General features: G+C 37.4%; 2 protein-coding genes across 10 annotated transcripts in view; one reads left to right on the top strand and one right to left on the bottom strand.

Moving 5' to 3' along the window:
• Positions 1–6,844, top strand: part of CHPT1 (choline phosphotransferase 1) — a 32,339-nt gene extending 25,495 nt beyond the window's left edge. The window contains exons 7-9 of one of the 3 annotated variants that reach the window (XR_004439650.1): positions 145–270; positions 3,284–3,486; positions 5,862–6,031. Coding sequence is in view for 2 of the 3 variants with exons in the window: in XM_033220889.1 (XP_033076780.1) it covers positions 145–270; positions 3,284–3,394; positions 5,862–5,906 (282 nt within the window). In the remaining variant the exon portion in view is untranslated. Of the gene's footprint in view, positions 1–144; positions 271–3,283; positions 3,487–5,861 lie in introns of all 3 variants that reach the window. The other 2 variants (XM_033220889.1, XM_033220888.1) reach the window with 2 other exon arrangements.
• On the bottom strand, positions 5,611–17,012 carry SYCP3 (synaptonemal complex protein 3). 7 transcript variants are annotated; one of them, XM_033220896.1, is made up of 9 exons: positions 16,581–17,010; positions 15,052–15,201; positions 14,162–14,228; positions 13,969–14,003; positions 11,879–11,996; positions 10,537–10,636; positions 8,537–8,635; positions 6,070–6,174; positions 5,611–5,941 (listed from the first exon to the last, which is right to left on the bottom strand). In XM_033220896.1, the coding sequence occupies exons 2-9, from the start codon at positions 15,182–15,184 to the stop codon at positions 5,888–5,890; spliced, it is 711 nt and encodes a 236-aa protein (XP_033076787.1). In that variant the 5' UTR covers positions 15,185–15,201; positions 16,581–17,010; the 3' UTR covers positions 5,611–5,887. The 7 variants fall into 7 exon arrangements, with proteins under 7 accessions (XP_033076787.1, XP_033076788.1, XP_033076782.1 ...); XM_033220897.1 differs by having other exon boundaries at positions 15,052–15,197; XM_033220891.1 differs by having other exon boundaries at positions 5,611–6,174; positions 16,524–17,012.
• Positions 17,013–17,401: the final 389 nt, after the last annotated feature.

Raw genomic sequence — 17,401 nt, 5'->3', positions numbered from 1 at the left:
TTGAGAAGGTATAAATAGGATTTTTATATCAAATGTGAGATTAAATGGTCTGTTTTAATACTGAATTAAAGTTGTAATTAATTGTCTTAAAAGCTAACACATTTAAAACTTAATAGTAAAATTATTTTGTTTCTTTTTTTATAGATAGCTCACATGACCAAAAGTGAACTGTATCTTCAAGACACTGTCTTTTTGGGGCCAGGTCTTTTGTTTTTAGACCAGTACTTTAATAATTTTATAGACGAATATGTTGTTCTATGGATAGCAATGGTAAGTATTTTTCTCCATTTTATTTATTTTTTAACCATGCTTAAGAGCTATTTCAGTGAGATATCAGTAGCCTCAAGATGTAGTCTAGGCCGGGCATGGTGACTCACGCCTGTAATCCCAGCATTTTGGGAGGCTGAGGTGTACGGATCATTTGAGGTCAGGAGTTTGAGACCAACCTGGCCAACATGGTAAAACTCTGTCTGTACCAAAAAATACAAAAAATTGTCTGGGTGCGGTGGTGCATCCCTGTAATCCCAGCTACTCAGGAGGCTGAGGCAGGCCAATCACTTGAACCTGCGAAGCAGAGGTTGCAGTGAGCCAAGATCATGCCACTGCACTCCAGCCTGGGTGACAGAGCGAGACTCTGTCTCAAAAAAAAAAGAAAAAAAAAAAAGATTTACTCTATACAATATATACAATAAATGTTTCTGAGTATTTGAAATTACTTCTTAGCTGTGAATAATTTTATATTGTGTATAGAAATGGCCACATATCTATAGGCCAGGTTTCCAACAACCTAGATTCTTGGAAACACAACTGTGTACCTAAAAATAACTATATTTTTCTTCCCCAAAATACCAGTACAAAGATGCCAAAAACCACTTTACTCTGCCCAAAGGACTTTATTCCCAGTTTACAGCAAGTAACAGGAAAATTAGATGGGGTTAGTACTAGCAAAGGTGGGCACTTTATTGTATTGAGAATTGTCAGCTAATATTGAAGAAACAAAACAGAATAGACAGTGCTACTAAGTACAGGATTCTCAGACCATTTTATGCTAGATGTAAGGAACCCTTTATATGTGTATGGTCCTTGAGGATAGTGCATAATTTGTATTAATGATGACTCGGTCATCAATTAAATTAAATTTTCTTTGATTATATCCTGCTTAAGGAAAGGATGTGGATGTCATAGATATTAATTTCTATTCAAAATAATTATAAAATACAGAATATAGTGCTTGAGAGAGACATGTTAGCCATTTAAGGAAAAGAAAATCAATATTGGTAACACTTCAATTACAAAATTGGATAAATGGAGCATTATTGCATTTTTTTCTATTGAGATATAGTTTTGTTGTATTTCTATCTCTGGACCCACTGGTCGTCACCAAATTCATAGTGATATATAAATATACTGAAGTACACCAAAACAAAACTCGCCAAAACCCTGCAGTGAATCTTTTGATAATTCAAATAATCTCACCGTATTTGTTAGATCTGGATATTTAAAAAAATCTGTATCAATTCTGTGCATGGATTACAGGAATACATCTGATGATCCTTTACTAGGTTGTGTAGTATGCTTTTTCTGGAGTAATAACGTAATATTCATTCATAGTCCATTCAGAAGTCTTCCATTCTTCCTATGGTGGCAATGAGATGTACTTGATTCTTTGAGGTGGACAATGAATGTTTTCAGACAAAAATTTTTTAAAAATGTTTAAAAATCAGAATAATGTCCTTTAATTTGGTATCCACTATAAATATTTTTAGGGCTCCAAAACAATCCAGTTTTAAAAATAGGGGTTAATTAATCAAAATATCTGAAAAGTCAATGTAAGTTTTCTTTCAGTGAACTTAGGTATGTATTACCAAGTGGAATTGTTTTTTTTTTTTTTTTTTTTTTTTTTTGAGACGGAGTCTTGCTCTGCCACCCAGGCTGGAGTGCAGTGGCCGGATCTCAGCTCACTGCAAGCTCCGCCTCCCGGGTTTACGCCATTCTCCTGCCTCAGCCTCCTGAGTAGCTGGGACTACAGGCGCCCGCCTCGTCGCCCGGCTAGTTTTTTTTTTTGTATTTTTAAGTAGAGACAGGGTTTCACCGTATTAGCCAGGATGGTCTCGATCTCCTGACCTCGTGATCCGCCCGTCTCGGCCTCCCAAAGTGCTGGGATTACAGGCTTGAGCCACCGCGCCCGGCCGTGGAATTGTTGAATTAAAATATCAGGTGTTAAAAAAATCAATCATCTTTTGTAACAAGTAATTGGCTTGGTTTATACTTGTGATGGAGACTGGTAAACTGAGGAAGTCAAATTCAGTTTTTATTTAAAACACTATGTGGATGACAAAAAAAAAAAAAAAAAGCCACACCCACAATGTGGAGGTAAACATGGTGCTTTTCAAGTACGCTTTTAACGTAAATGGTAGAGATTTTTCCCTCATGGGTGAGAATTCCCTCTCCAAGGGCAGAGCTGTAAGGCTCCTTTTTCTCCTGGGTTTCATTTTCTGAAGAGAAGCATTTGACTGTAGACTCTGGGCAGTTTCTAAATAGAGGCCATCTTTAAATTTGTAAACATAATTTTGTATATGCCTCAAGTATGGTATCTTTTTTAGACCTTTTACCTTCTTACAACTAACCTCAAAGAAACAGAAATGTTTATGATGGAATTAGTTCATTTGCTGCTTCATGGCACAGCAGGAAGTTGAAACAATGTGGAATCAGGAGACTTGGGTTCTGTTACTTTCTAGCTTCTGTATTTTAGTCGTTTTTTACCTCTGAGCCTCAGTGTCTATAACTGTGAAATAACCTGCATTTTCCAGAGGACTACAGTGAGGTCCAAATTTGAAATGTATTAAAGTGCTTTAAAATGTAGTATTTGCCGGGCGTGGTGGCTCACGCCTGTAATCCCAGCACTTTAGGAGGCTGAGGCGGGTGGATCACCTGAAGTCAGGAGTTCGAGACCAGCCTGGCCAACATGGTGAAACCCCATCTCTACTAAAAATACACAAAATTAGCTGGGCATGGTGGTGGGCGCCTGTAATCCCAGCTACTTGGGAGGCTGAGGCAGGAGAATTGCTTGGACCTGGGAGGTGGAGGTTGTAGTGAGCCGAGATCATGCCACTGCACTCCAGCCTGGGTGACAGAGCGAGACTCCATCTCAAAAAAAAAAACAAAAGTATTTTTGGTGAAGAATTTTAGGTTAAGGTTTGATATTTGGGGGAGAAACAGAATAGTGCTACTTGAGAAAAGATACATCATAATTCATTTTATATTTTCTTTTTTGCTTCTAAAGGTGATTTCTTCATTTGATATGGTGATATACTTTAGTGCTTTGTGCCTGCAAATTTCAAGACACCTTCATCTAAATATATTCAAGACTACATGTCATCAAGCACCTGAACAGGTTCACAAGCATATTGACTGACTAATAGCCCAAGGAAAAGAGGAGATGAAGTTAGGGGAATCTGAGTGAAGGAAATCCCCCCTGTGCAGGAGGCTAGTATACCATAAATAAGGTTATATTTGAATATAAAACATAAACCCTGTAGATTTCATTGTGTCTATTTCAGTTATGACGCCCCCATTGTGTGTATTATCATTTTTTATCACAGATGTTCTCTGAATAGTCTATATATTAATTAGAAACAAGACTAAAAAAAGAAACGTCAATCCTGAGGACAACAAAGTGAACCCCTGTAATTCTAAGTAGCAGTTTGTCTCTGAGACGTATCAGACACAGGGTTTTCACCACCAAAGGATTACATAAATATCCAGAACATAAAGGATTTTAGCCATCTTGAGGCTGCTTACTTTGATTGCCAAAAACTGAAAAGTGAGCTCAATACTGCTTAGGTGCATGGCTTATAATATTGTAATTACTGAGTCAAGTGATGTTCTAAGAAATGTTTTATACTAATCATTTTTCAAAAGAGGCATGTTAATTAGTATGTCATAAAAGAAAATACTTGCTTTTAGTATACTAGAATTTAAAAGGGCTACAGGAATTTTTTAATAAAATGTATATTTAATAAAAGGAATTTGTTGTACCAGTTCAGAAAAACATACGAATCTTTACACTGAAGGTAACTTGTTCCTTGATATTTTAAGTTAAAATTTCACTGTCACCGAAAAGTGGATGTTAAATATTCCCTTTCATGAAAAATGAAATAGTAGCTAAAGTCAGTTGACATGTAAGAAAATTAGTAACTTAGAAAAACGTGGTAAAAAAAACTTCCTTTTAGAATATAAAAGTTACTTCAAGTATACACTGACTCATTTGAGGTGATAAGGGACAAAATAAGTAAAAGTTATTCAACCACTAAGTACATTAGGTACTGATTCTTATCTTTCCCCTCTAATTTAAATGTATTTGGATTACTCATTGTGAATAGTACTAGAACATCACAAAGGTCTCTGGGGATCCAAATCTTCAGATTCCTATCTGACCCTATTTTTAATTTTATATAATAGTTCAGTAGACCGTATGCCATATGATGAAGTAATCAAAAAATAAAGGAGTAATTTATGTACTACATCTGTTTTAGGCAAGAAAAAGGTATATTGATGAAAACAGTAAAAGATGATATTCCTTAAAAGCAAAAAAACATATGGGAATTAAGTACACAGCAAACACTACAGTATTTATTTTGCCTCTAACTATTGGTAAAACTTCCCAAATAAGGACTTTCTTACGAGTATGAATAGTACTTACAATTTATATTCCAATATATATGTTGACTTAAAAGGAAAATCCTTTACAAAGTTCAAAAATTTAGGAAGTAATGTCAAATATTCATTAATGGTGGAAGACTAGTTTCTTCCTGTACAAGTAGGTTGTCACAATTAGAAAAAGTTTATCTGTAGGCACCTGTTTTTTTAAAACTTGGAAAACCTTATAACTAAGATAAGGGTGAGTTATAGAGGCAAAAATTAGAAGTTAAAACATGGAAAAGCAGGAGGCCAGGCATGGTGGCTCACACCTGTAATCCCAGCACTTTGGGAGGTCGAGGCGGCCAGATCATTTTAAGTCAGGAGTTCGAGACCAGCCTGGCCAACATGGCGAAACCCCGTCTCTACTAAAAATACAAAAATAAGCTGGGCGTGGTGGCAAGTGCCTGTAGTCCCTTGGGAAGCTGAGGCAGAATTGCTTGAACCTGGGAGGCAGAGGTTGCCGTGAGCTAAGATTGTACCACCACACTCCAGCCAGGGTGACAGAGTGAGACTCCATCTCAAAAAATAAATAAACACAGATGTGATATATATAAACCATAAGTAATTAGGAGTGTTAATGATGTGCTCTTAATTGCAGACCAAGCCCAATTAAGTGACATTTTAATGTCTTTGTGGCAATGACATATTCACAAACCCATGTATTAAAACTGATATTTATATATTGTTCTATTGCTAGTGATTTAATGCTCAGAGGTTAATGATTTTAACAATTTATTCCAGAACACAAATTTAAATGCATCTTATTGTCATTAGAATTGGTTGTATAACTTAAGTATTATAGAAAAGGATGTACATGTAAAATAGATTTTGTATTCCGTTTTTTCCTTAAAGAATATAACCTGCAGTTTCTACCTTTTGGGACTGATACACATACAATGAAGCCAAACCTAAACTTAAATCGTCTTTATTTAATTGACAGTGTTAGAGAGAAAAATTCCCTATCATTACTAAAGAGCTGAAAGCTTAATACATATTCTTTAGGAATAGTTGCTAACTCATATAACTATTTAGATTTGACTTAACAGAAAGGGAGGTCTTACAATGAAACAGGTTTATGATTAAAGATGTTACAATTAAACTACTCTAAAGACTTACAATATGCTTCTTAGCTAACGTTATAATTGTATCATATTACTTAGGTTCAAGTTCTTTCTTCAAAGAGTCATCAGAATAACATGGATTGAAGAGACTTCCGAACACTTGCTATCTCTTGCTGCTGCTGTTTCATGGAAGGAGATATTAAACATTTGTTTAATTTTTAGTTAAGTGTTATACCTATTTCAGCAAATAAAATATTTCATTGCTTATATTAATCCTTATTTTTTCAATTTCAGTATGATCACTTACAGTTTCCATCATAATTTTTTTTTGCAACATAGCCATTTCTTTTTTAAATTCATTTTGTGCACCAGTAAGTAGATTATCATGATTCTTCTCCAACTCTTCCATACTCTAAGAACACAAAAAACTAGTTAAGTTACAAAGCACCACTTTTCATCTCAGGTTCTAAACTTGTACAATTAATTTTCAAAAGTAGTAACTTTTAAATATTCAAATGCTCATTATTTGAAATAAAAATATTCTAAGTAATACATGAATACCAAAATACCTACTATAAAAGAAAAAAATATCAGACATGAATAAAATGTTATAGGAAGTACAATGTAGTATACTTTACCCAAAATTGGTTTCCTGAACTGTTAAGGTCAAGATAAAAAAGACTGGAAGTCCCATATCAGTAAACACCATTTCTATTAAGCTTTCCAAATATCAAGTAATAATCTACTTATGACTAATAGTGTGCCATGAATTCACTAGAGGGAATAAAATAATCTATAGTACAACCTCTTTCATGTTATGAAAAATAAAAATTATGTCTTACATCTTTATTATTCATTCAACAAATAGTTAATCTAGTGCCTACTATGTAAAAGGTGCTGTATTAAGCACTGTGGAGAAATTTAAAAATAATAATACATGATTGCTTCCTGATGGCAATGAGAAAAACATGTAGAAACAAAACAAAAATTTTGTAATAGGAATGGAAGCACAACTTGCTATGGCGATATAGTGGAAAATGGGGATTAATTCCAATTTAGTGGGCAAAACACTAAGATTTCAATAGATAAAGAAAAAGGAGTAAAAAATATTCTAGGGGAAGGGCATAAGCGAAGCATGGAAGTACATAGTGAGTTGAGAGAAAGCAGTTATGTGGAGGGGTGGGGTAATGGACAAATGTAGTAAATGAAGCTTACAAAGAGGGTCATGTCGTAGAGGAATCTTGAATACCTAAGAATTTAGAATGGGAGGCTACTGACAGTTTTTCAAGAGGGAAGAGAGAGATTTTTAAAAGATAATATGACAGATCTAGGAAGGATAGATTGGAGAACAGAGAAATCAGTTAAGAATTTTAATGGTACAAGCAAATAATAATGAGGTCCTAAACTAGGGTAGTAGCAGTGGGCATTAAAAGAAAGAACCACTGCAGAAGTAAAAATTACAGAGCTAGTAATAACTGGATGTGACAGAGAAAGATGAGATGGAGGAATCAAAGGTTATACTATAGTTCCTATCCTAAACAGTAACATTTAGTGATAACATTTGGAAGAAATCTTCATCTAGTACTTTATCAAACCTTCACACAAATTACCAAATGGTTCTCGGAGCATTAGAACACCAAGTTTTCCACTTGGAAATACTTTTTAAAATAATGTGTGTGTGTGTGCATGTATAATTTTTTTTTTTTTTTTTTTTTGAGGCAGGGTCTTACTCTTTTGCCCAGGCTGGAGTATGGTAGTATGATTTCAGTTCACTGCAACCTTTGCCTCAAGGGCTCAAGTGATCCTCCCACCTCAGCCTCCCCAGTAGCTGGGACTACAGGTGAGTGCCACCATGCCCAGCTATTTTTGTTTGTTTGTTCTTAATAGAGATGGGGTTTTGTCATGTTGCTCAGGCTGGTCTTGAATTCCTGGGCTCAAGTGATCTCCTGCCTTGGCCTCCCAAAGTGTGAGCCACTGTGCTTGGCCATATATATTATTTTTAAGTTATTTCTGAAATATTTATTTTAAAACAATTTTACTAGTTTACTCAGAGCGTCCCAATTCCTTTAATGTTATTTTAACATATATTTGCACAAGAGTATCTAAAGGAACCACCACTGAAAAAAAGTATATGCAAGATTCCATTGAGCTTCTATGAAGAGTTACTAAAAGGTATATTTCTGCCTGAATAAGAGGGGTACAGGCACAATTTGCTAATATGTATGTGTCAGCAGATAATTATCAATCCACAGACTTTTAATCCTCAGATGTCTATTATATCTATTATTTTATGTTGGATTCATTTGAGGTCACTGTAATCATTATAAAAGCAAATGTGCCATAAAATACTTATATTATACATTTGAAAACAAGAGAATTCAGTAATTTGGGTACTTTCTGTTTAACAAACACTGGGGAAACAAAAACAAGTAAAATACAACCTAAAAATGATTAGTGTAGACTCTATTTTCAGTTAAACAGAGAACTATGACTAAAGTGTTATTAAAGTATGGATTTTATGCATGATAAGTACATTTCTAAGTAAAATTCCCAATTTACCATTTCCTGTCTTGAATAATCCCAACAAAACCATTTGAATACTCAAGTAAAAATACATTTATCACTTAAATCAGAAACAATGAATTCAAAATGGAAAAGTAGTTAAAGTCTAAAATGTTTTTTTCCCATAAACTTAGAAAGAAAATAATTATCTTCTACTTCCATAAATATATTATGTTTTATAACAATGTATTGTGTTACCACATACAACAAACCTTTATGAACTGCTCATATAACTGTCTAATTGTTTTCAGTCTCTGGCTCTGAACAATTCTAGATTGTTGAAGAATCTTTTGTTGCTGTCGAAACATATTCTACAAATAGAAAAAAACTGAATAACAATTTGGGTAAAATTTTAAATTTAGAAAAAATAATTTTACATTAAAAGAATGTGTTAAAAATCAATTCTTTTAAAATTTAGTTTTAACAACTATTATGACCACGTTTAGATAATTTACGTTCACCACTAATATGTAACAATACATTAATCCTACCAGTTGCTGAATGGGAAATTTTAACAATAATCAAGATGTCTTAATTCTTGGTGATTTCTATGTCCACACAGATGATCCTTCCAATAATAATGGTTTTCCATTCCGTCACCTGTTTCTCAATGATTTTGGCCTCCACCCTGCTTTAGCCATTGACTTACATACTCCCACCCTAGATTTTGTCATTACCAATAACTAACCACTACACAGTATTAATAATGGTAAACTAAGAGATAGATACTCATTCCCCTTTCATAGATGAGTAAACTGAGGCATAATCTGTCCATGGTTTTACAGCTACAATTGCTCAAACAAGAATTTGATCCCAAACAGTATTGCTGCTGGCATCCAGGCTCTAACCATTACACATACTGTCCCTCTATATATCCTAGTATTTAACCACTACTTCTTTACCATTCTAACTTACTCTCTTTAGTACTACAGCTCAATAATCTATCAGCACCACAAATCCATCCTATCTATTTTACACTGTCATCCCTACCCCCAATATCCTCACTTGCAGGTTAACACAAGTCTGGCCATTAAAAGTCAACAATGTTCTGACTACAGACATCCCTAGGTATCCTGGGGGACCAGTTCCAGGACACCCAACCCTTCAGGAGACCAAAATGTGCAGATGCTCGAGTTCCTGATACAAAATGGCATCATATTTGCATATAACAAATGCACATCCTTCCACATACTTTAAATCATTTCTAGATCTCTTATAACGCCTAACACAATGTAAATGCTATACAGTTGTAACACTGGATTATTTTTCTAATTTGTACCTTTTTTTGTTTTCTTCCTTTTTTTTTTAAGAAAGGGTCTCCCCGTCACCCAGGCTGGCATGCAGTGGCACGATCTTGGCTCACTGCAACCTCCGCCTCCTAGGTTCAAGTCATTCTCCCGCCTCAGCCTCCTGAGTAACTTGGATTATAGGCACGCGCCACCACAGCCTGGCTAATTTTTGTATTTTGAGTAGAGATGGGTTTTCACCATATTGGTCAGGCTGGTGTCAAACTCCTGAACTCAGGTGATCCACCCACCTTGGCCTCCCAAAATCCTGGAATTACAGGCATGAATCACTGCGCCCAGCCTCTTCCAAATATTTTTCGTCCACGATTGGTTGAATACAGATGTGGAGCCCTTACGTACAGAGGGCTAACTATACAATGATTGGTTCAAGAATGGGCAAATGATCCAAACTACATCAGTCATATTTTCCCAGAGGAATTTTTTGCCAGAGCTATTGAGAAAGATTTTCTCAGTCCACTGGGGTTACTAAATTTCTAATAAGCCTAGGACTGTAAAAACTATCTTGCTACTACATTGAGACACCTTACTGAGAACTGATGACAGAACCCAGACGACACTACATGAGCAACCCCCTTCCCTGTTCCTATCTGGCTATGCCTGAAGCTAAACTGCCCCGACTTCTTTTATATAAACCAATAATCCTTCCTTTGCACTTTGACAAATTTCTGTCACTTGGAAATGCAAGAATCCCAAACAATATAAAAAGCAAAGACCAATGCCTTTTATGAGTATGGTAAGTGCCTATATGTCTGTGGTTTACAGTTCAGCAGGACTAAAACACATGGCCAGCAATGGTTAATGAAACCTGGCTCAGTTCCATTGGTCACAGGAAAAGGCTAGGTTCTCCATTCCTACTTGAGACTTAGTTATAACAGATTAATTATAAACCTAATCATGATACCAACAAGTATTTTTTCTTCTTGTTCCTCAGCTTTCTGCATATCTAAATCCCACTGCTGAAACAAAGTCAGAAACTGCTGAGAATATTCTTGGTTAAGCTTCTGCCTGTAAAACATAATGATGAATTCTTGTCATATTTCATACCAATATAAAAAGAATTTAAAACAAAACTGAGTTGACATATTTATACTATATAAGAAAAGGAAATACCTGCAGCTTAAGTCTTCTGATGGGAAACCAAAAAGTAAAATTATGATTTACACTGATTCCAGAAGTATTTTTTTTTCTAACAAACTAACAGAAGAAAAGCCCTGTCACAAGCTTTAGCTCTTGAAAACTAAGGACGTTTTATTATATATATAAATTTTCAAAAATAAATTCATCTTATCTCTAAGCAGTTTTTCATTTTTTTCTATTGAATATAGGTTCCGATATAATAAATAGATTAAATAAGGTGATTGTATTTATCCTATAAGATTTCTAAATAGAAATAGTTCACTTAATTTTTTTCCTATTTTGGCTTAACAAAGATTTTATGCAAAAGAAGACTTAAGTCAGCTAAAACATACAAATTATATATGATATAAGATTGGTGTTTTTCTACATTGTTGAACATAATTCACCATCATTAAGACTAGCGGTTTTAAATCTTTTATTCAACTAGTGTATTTCTAGAATGAATATAAATTACTTTTAGGCTAGGCATGGTGGCTCAGGCCTATAATCCCAGCACTTTGGCAGGCTGGGGTGTGAGGATCGCTTGAGCCTAGGAGTTCAAGACCAGCCTGGGCAACATAATGAGACCCCCATTTCATAAAACAACAACCACAAAAGAAATTACTTTTATAACCTCACTTGTTACCTAAAAGGAAAAAAGTGATCGTTATTCTTTTTTTTTAGGAAATAATGTCAATTCTATGAAGGAGTGAGGTTATAGGGCTACAGGACTATCATACTCAGAGAAAAATCAAGCCAAATACATTTTCACTAGAAACCCCAGTAACTAGAATAGTATTTTTCTTTTCTTTTTTTTTTTTGACAGAGTCTCACTCTGTTGCCCAGGCTACAGTGCAGTGTCACGATCTTGGCTCACTGTAACCTCTGCCTTCTGGGTTCAAGCAAGCACGCCTGGTTAACTTTTGTATTTTTAGTAGAGATGAGGTTTCACTATGTTGGCCAGGCTGGTCTCGTAACTCCTGACCTCAAGTGATCTGCCCACCTTGGCCTCCCAAAGTGCTGGGATTACCGGCATAAGCCACCATGCCCAGCCTAGAATAGTATTTTTCATAAGTAATTTACACCAGTAAATACTAAGAAATGTGGCTCTAAAAAAAACAACCACCTTACCTTTGATCTTGTTGTGTTTTCCAAACATGTTCGATTTTCTGGTTACTAGTTTTGAGAGAAGCCTTTGTATACATTTCTAGTCTCTTTCTCTTGGCAAGAAGAGCCTTGTTAATGTCAACTAGATTGAAAATAATAATTCATTAAAATTTAATGTTGAAAAAAGTATTTTGTTCCCACATATTCAAGTAAATATGGGTAAGGTTGGTTCAGCAATATTGGAAAGACATTTAAACATAAATTTAGAAATATGCATAATTTCAAAATGCAGAATTATTTGCTTACTTTTTTTTCTGAGAAAACTTTCTGTTACTTGCACCCAAATTCTGATTTTCCTAACTGGAGATAATTTTTTAACTTAGGAACAATAAAAAAGAGCTAATAAACAAAACAATGTGTAAAGGACAGACTTCAAATTTCCCCATGAGAAAACACTGTTAATAAAGACTAAATTTAGGCCAGGCGCAGTGGCTCACACCTGTTACTCCCAGCACTTTGGGAGTCCGAGACGGGCGGATCACGAGGTCAAAAGATCGAGACTATCCTGGCCAACATGGTGAGATCCTGTCTCTACTAAAAATACAAAAATTAGCTGGGTGTGGTGGCGCACGCCTGTAGTCACAACTAGTCCGCAGGCTGAGGCAGGAGAATCGCTTGAACCTGGGAGGCAGAGGTTGCAGTGAGCTGAGATTGCACCACTGCACTCCAGCCTGGGGACAGAGTGAGACTCCGTCTCAAAAATAAAATAAAAAAAAATTTTTAAGGCTAAATTTTTCTAAATGTATAAAATACACCCCAATTAAAAGAACACATTTCAATGAATTATTGTTAGAACTCATTATAGAAAATATGTAAAAGTACTCTGTTAAAATACAGAATCCAAAAAGGATAAAAATAAAGAAGAAAACTATTTTAAATATAATCAATTTTATATATATACATATATGTATATATATATATTTTTTAAAAAAAGACATGGGGGTCTCACTATGTTGACCAAGCTGGTCTCGAATTCCTGGCCTCAAGCAATCCTCCTGCCTTGGCCTTCCAAAGTGCTGGAATTATAGGTGTGAGCCCCTGTGCCTGGCCATCAGTGATACTTTTAAATACATTTTTTACTAAAAGAGACAAAGACCAAGGACAGAAAAAATCTGAGTTTAAGTAAATTTCTAGATAAATTAAGTCAAGATCACTTTATTTTTCAATGAGAAATAGGTAAGATCAGTTTTAAATGCTTTTGTGGAGCTCTTTATTGGGCATTTTTACCCATAAGAACTGCATTTCATAAAATGTTTACTACTTCAAAGAATGCTTTGCTAAACATAAGCCTTTATATGGATCTATTGTAAATAGGCATCTTTCAGTAATCATGCTGGAGCTGCACTATTACATAAATATTTTATACTTTCAATATTATCTATAATAAATGTATAAAACAAGCACTTTTTCACCACTGGACAGGGCAAAGCTTTCAAAAAAGATTTGAATGTGTGAATAATCCATTTAGAGGAGCTAAATATTAACTTTTTTTTAAGATAACTAATCCCTAACAAAGCTCATATTACTGATACTTCATATATTATTTAAAACTTGAGAATTTTTGAACCTAATTATAAAACTCTCACTAGCAAAACTGTCTTTAGTATCAACTACAGTTTATTACTGTAAAAAGAGTTATTTTAGAGGCTTAATTTACACTGTCCTCCCTAAAGAAAAGAACACAGGAAAAGTCAGAAAATAACTAAACTGAGAAAATGAAAAACTTATATACAAATATATGTATGTATGTGTATGTGTGTATCACTTAGTCTGTGAATACAAAGAAGGGTAAAGACTTTTTCTATTTTTCTTCTAAAATTCCATATCCATTAAATACACATATGTATAAAATAAAAGCATCTCACTCTTAATATCATGGAAAAGATTAACTATGAAAATCTATGATGCTCAATCACAAAGACTTACACAGAATCTTCTATGTGAGAACAAAGCATTAAATAACAGTCTTATAGTCCATTATTAACATTTGCTATTATACAAATTATATGGCTTAAAACAATTTTCTTTAAATACAAGTATCTCCTAAAACATACCTCCAACTCCTTCCAGCATATTCTGTACTTCACCCCTGGAAAGAAATTACATTTTAAACACTTTTGAAGATCCACAAAATACCATGTTTGTTTTGGAAGAAATACCAGATGCCAAGTATTGTACATATATTATTTGTTAGCAACTTTTCTTGAAGTGCTTTATCTAAGAAACAAAAATTATTTTGAACGTTACCCCATATCTTCAACTACTCCTGCAGAAGACCTTTTCTTCCTACGTTTCTCAATGACTGCAGTCTTCCCTGTGTTGACAATTAAAAAAAAAAAAAAAAACTTTTGAAACTGAGTAGGCTATTTTGGTAAATTTTAATGAAACATCTTCATTTGGGGATTTTTAGGCTTTTTGCCAACATACAGTTTCAAAGCAGGCATACAAACGCAGTATTATCTGCAGGTTAGATGAAATTAAATCAGGATTCAGGACCATTTTATAGGAATAATTTTTCAAGTCTGCCTGGGTTAATGTCACAGTAAGCCACATACTATATATCAGATATTTTGGAAATAACTGTAAAAGCAAGAGTTGCCGAATAAGCTTCTGTAACTCCGATACTGCAATATAAGGATCAAATGAGGCCGGGCGCGGTGGCTCAAGCCTGTAATCCCAGCACTTTGGGAGGCCGAGACGGGCGGATCACGAGGTCAGGAGATCGAGACCATCCTGGCTAACACGGTGAAACCCCGTCTCTACTAACAAATACAAAAAACTAGCCGGGCGAGGTGATGGGCGCCTGTAGTCCCAGCTACTCCGGAGGCTGAGGCAGGAGAATGGCGTAAACCCGGGAGGTGGAGCTTGCAAGCCGAGATCCGGCCACTGCACTCCAGCCCGGGCTAGAGCGAGACTCCGTCTCAAAAAAAAAAAAAAAAAAAAAAAAAAAAAAGGATCAAATGAGAGACAGAAAGTACAGCTGGCCATCCGTGTCAGCAGGTTCTGAAATCACAAATACCGGGGGATGAAAGACTATACCTGAAAATCCTTTACAAACTGAGTTGTATGATAGTCTTTAATGGGTTCCAAACAAATTAACTGAAGGACATCACTGCCCAACATGAGATGTACTGCACCTTCAATAACATCTTCCTCTGAACCACTCAGATCTTTCTTATCTTCAGTCTCAAAGTCATAGGCTCTCGTCAACTGATCTTCCATGGACGGCTTCCCAGATTTCCTGGAATACTTTTTTCCGGAGGACACCATATTTAGATGCTTCCTGACTTTAAAAAACAAATTTCTTGAACCTTCTGAATCCAAAGGCATCATTTTAATACACTGGTAAACGTTTAAATATCAAAGGAAATATCGAACAAGGATTGTTGAATACAATTTTAACAGTTTCCTCATTTATTTGGGGGGCCAAAAGTTAAGAATCTTGATAATGACATTTGTTAAAAACTAAATAGGCCAAGCATGGTAGTTCACGCCTGAAATCCCAGCACTTTGGAAGGTTGAGGCAGGCAGATCACCTGAGGTCAGGAGTTCAAGACCAGCCTGGCCAACATGGTGAAACCCCGTCTCTACTGAAAAAAAAAAATACAAAATTAACCGGGCATGGTGGCGCATGCCTGTATCCCAGCTGCTCAGGAGGCTGAGGCGGGAGAATCGCTTGAACCCGGGAGACAGAGGTTACAGTGAGCCTAGATCGCGCCACTGCACTCCAGCCTGGGTGACAAGAGTGAAACTTCGTCTCAAAACAACAACAACAACAAAAAGGCCGGGCGCAATGGCTCATGCCTGTAATCCCATCACTTTGGGAGGCCAAGGTGGGTGGATCACTTGAGGTCAGGAGTTCGAGACCAGCCTGGCCAACATGGTGAAACCCCATCTCTACTAAAAATACAGAATTAGCCGGGCTTGGTGGCAGGTGCCCGTAATCCTAGCTACTCGGGAGGCTGAGGCAGGAGAATCGCTTCAACCCGGGAGGCGGAGGTTGCAGTGAGCCGAGATCGCCCCACTGCACTCCAGCCTGGGTGACAGGGCGAGACTCCGTCTCAATCAATCGATGAGGGAATGGCAGCGTCCGCCCTGACGCCAAGCAAGCTGTGCTGGAGAGGTGGCCCCTGAGGCCTGGGAGATGCGAATTTTGGGAGCGCCTCTGCCAGATTCTGGCTAAATCTGGGCAACTCTAGCAGGCCGCTCAGTCACACGGGGAAATGATAGTTGCTGGCGGGACACGTCATGAGGATGCCAGAAATAAGCTCATAATAATCAAGACAAATACACAATAAAAACGTCCCGCAATTTAGGTCTCGGAAAGTGAACGTCGGCAAAAGATTTCGACAACAAATAATATCAAGGAACCACGAAAGGCGCCCTCGGTGTGGAGCAGGCAGGAGGGAGACACGCGCCGAGCGAGGTAGGGCCCTGCCTGGCCCCGCCGCGTCCCTGCTGTCAGGGGTCCCAGGGAGTAGCGATGGGGCCCAGCCCCAGCCCAGCCCGCCGGCTTTCCAACCGCCCGCCCCTCTCCCCAGTGAGGTTCGCGGCCTCCGTTTGCTCGTCAGAGGCCCCAGGCAACACCAGGAGGTGAGATTTACCTCACTGGTCAAGGGCAGCCTCTGGCCTGGACACCTAAGATAGACGCCTCCCCTGCTCACACCTGAAACAAACCGCACTGGCCGAGGCCCAGTTACCGGTCGTCGACAGGCGTCCTCCACAACTCCTCCACACACGCGCTTCACCTCAGGCGGCCCCTTCTCCGCGGCGCTTCTGAGGCAAGCTCGGATTCGCACAGGAAAAAAGCGCGTCTCGCCTCATCCGGACACGTCGCTGATTGGCTGGACGCAGAGCGCAGGCGTGAACTGGATGGCGAGGCTCCGCCCCCATGATGCGTTTGCGCGCCCAAATCGCCAGGGTGCTTTAGCCGCCCGGGCGGGCTGCGAGTACACTTGAGGCCTGGTGTCTTCCAGTTTTTAAGTTGTAAATGTTTATGATCGAAAATTGCGGCTGGGCGCAGTGGCTCACACCTGTAATCCCAGCATTTTGGGAGGCCGAGGCGAACGGATCACTTGAGGCCAGGAGTTCGAGACCAGCCTGGCCAACATGGTGAAACCCGTCTCTACTAAAAATACAAAAATTAGCCGGACGTGGGGACGTGGTGGAGGGCGCCTGTAATCCCAGCTACTCGGGAAGCTGAGGCAGGAGAATCGCTTGAACCCAGGAGGCAGAGCTTGCAGTGAGCAAGACCGCACCATTGCCAGCCTGGGTGACAGAGTGAGACTCCGTGTCAAAAAAAAAAGAAAAAATTGCAGAATAATATGTAAATTATGAAACATGATGAACATACCACCTAATTTATTAAGTAGAGCTTTACCGACATTCACTGAATCTTCTCAGGCAGGCCTTTCCATCCGATCCTCACCCGGTCCCCCACCCTTCCCCATTCAGGGATATAAGAAAATTATCCTAAATTTATGTAAA

Source organism: Trachypithecus francoisi, unplaced genomic scaffold, assembly GCF_009764315.1.
Source record: "Trachypithecus francoisi isolate TF-2019V2 unplaced genomic scaffold, Tfra_2.0 Lachesis_group11, whole genome shotgun sequence".
Taxonomy (NCBI): domain Eukaryota; kingdom Metazoa; phylum Chordata; class Mammalia; order Primates; family Cercopithecidae; genus Trachypithecus; species Trachypithecus francoisi.
Note: the sequence above shows the minus strand (reverse complement) of the source record. Positions and strands in the feature narration are given on the sequence as shown.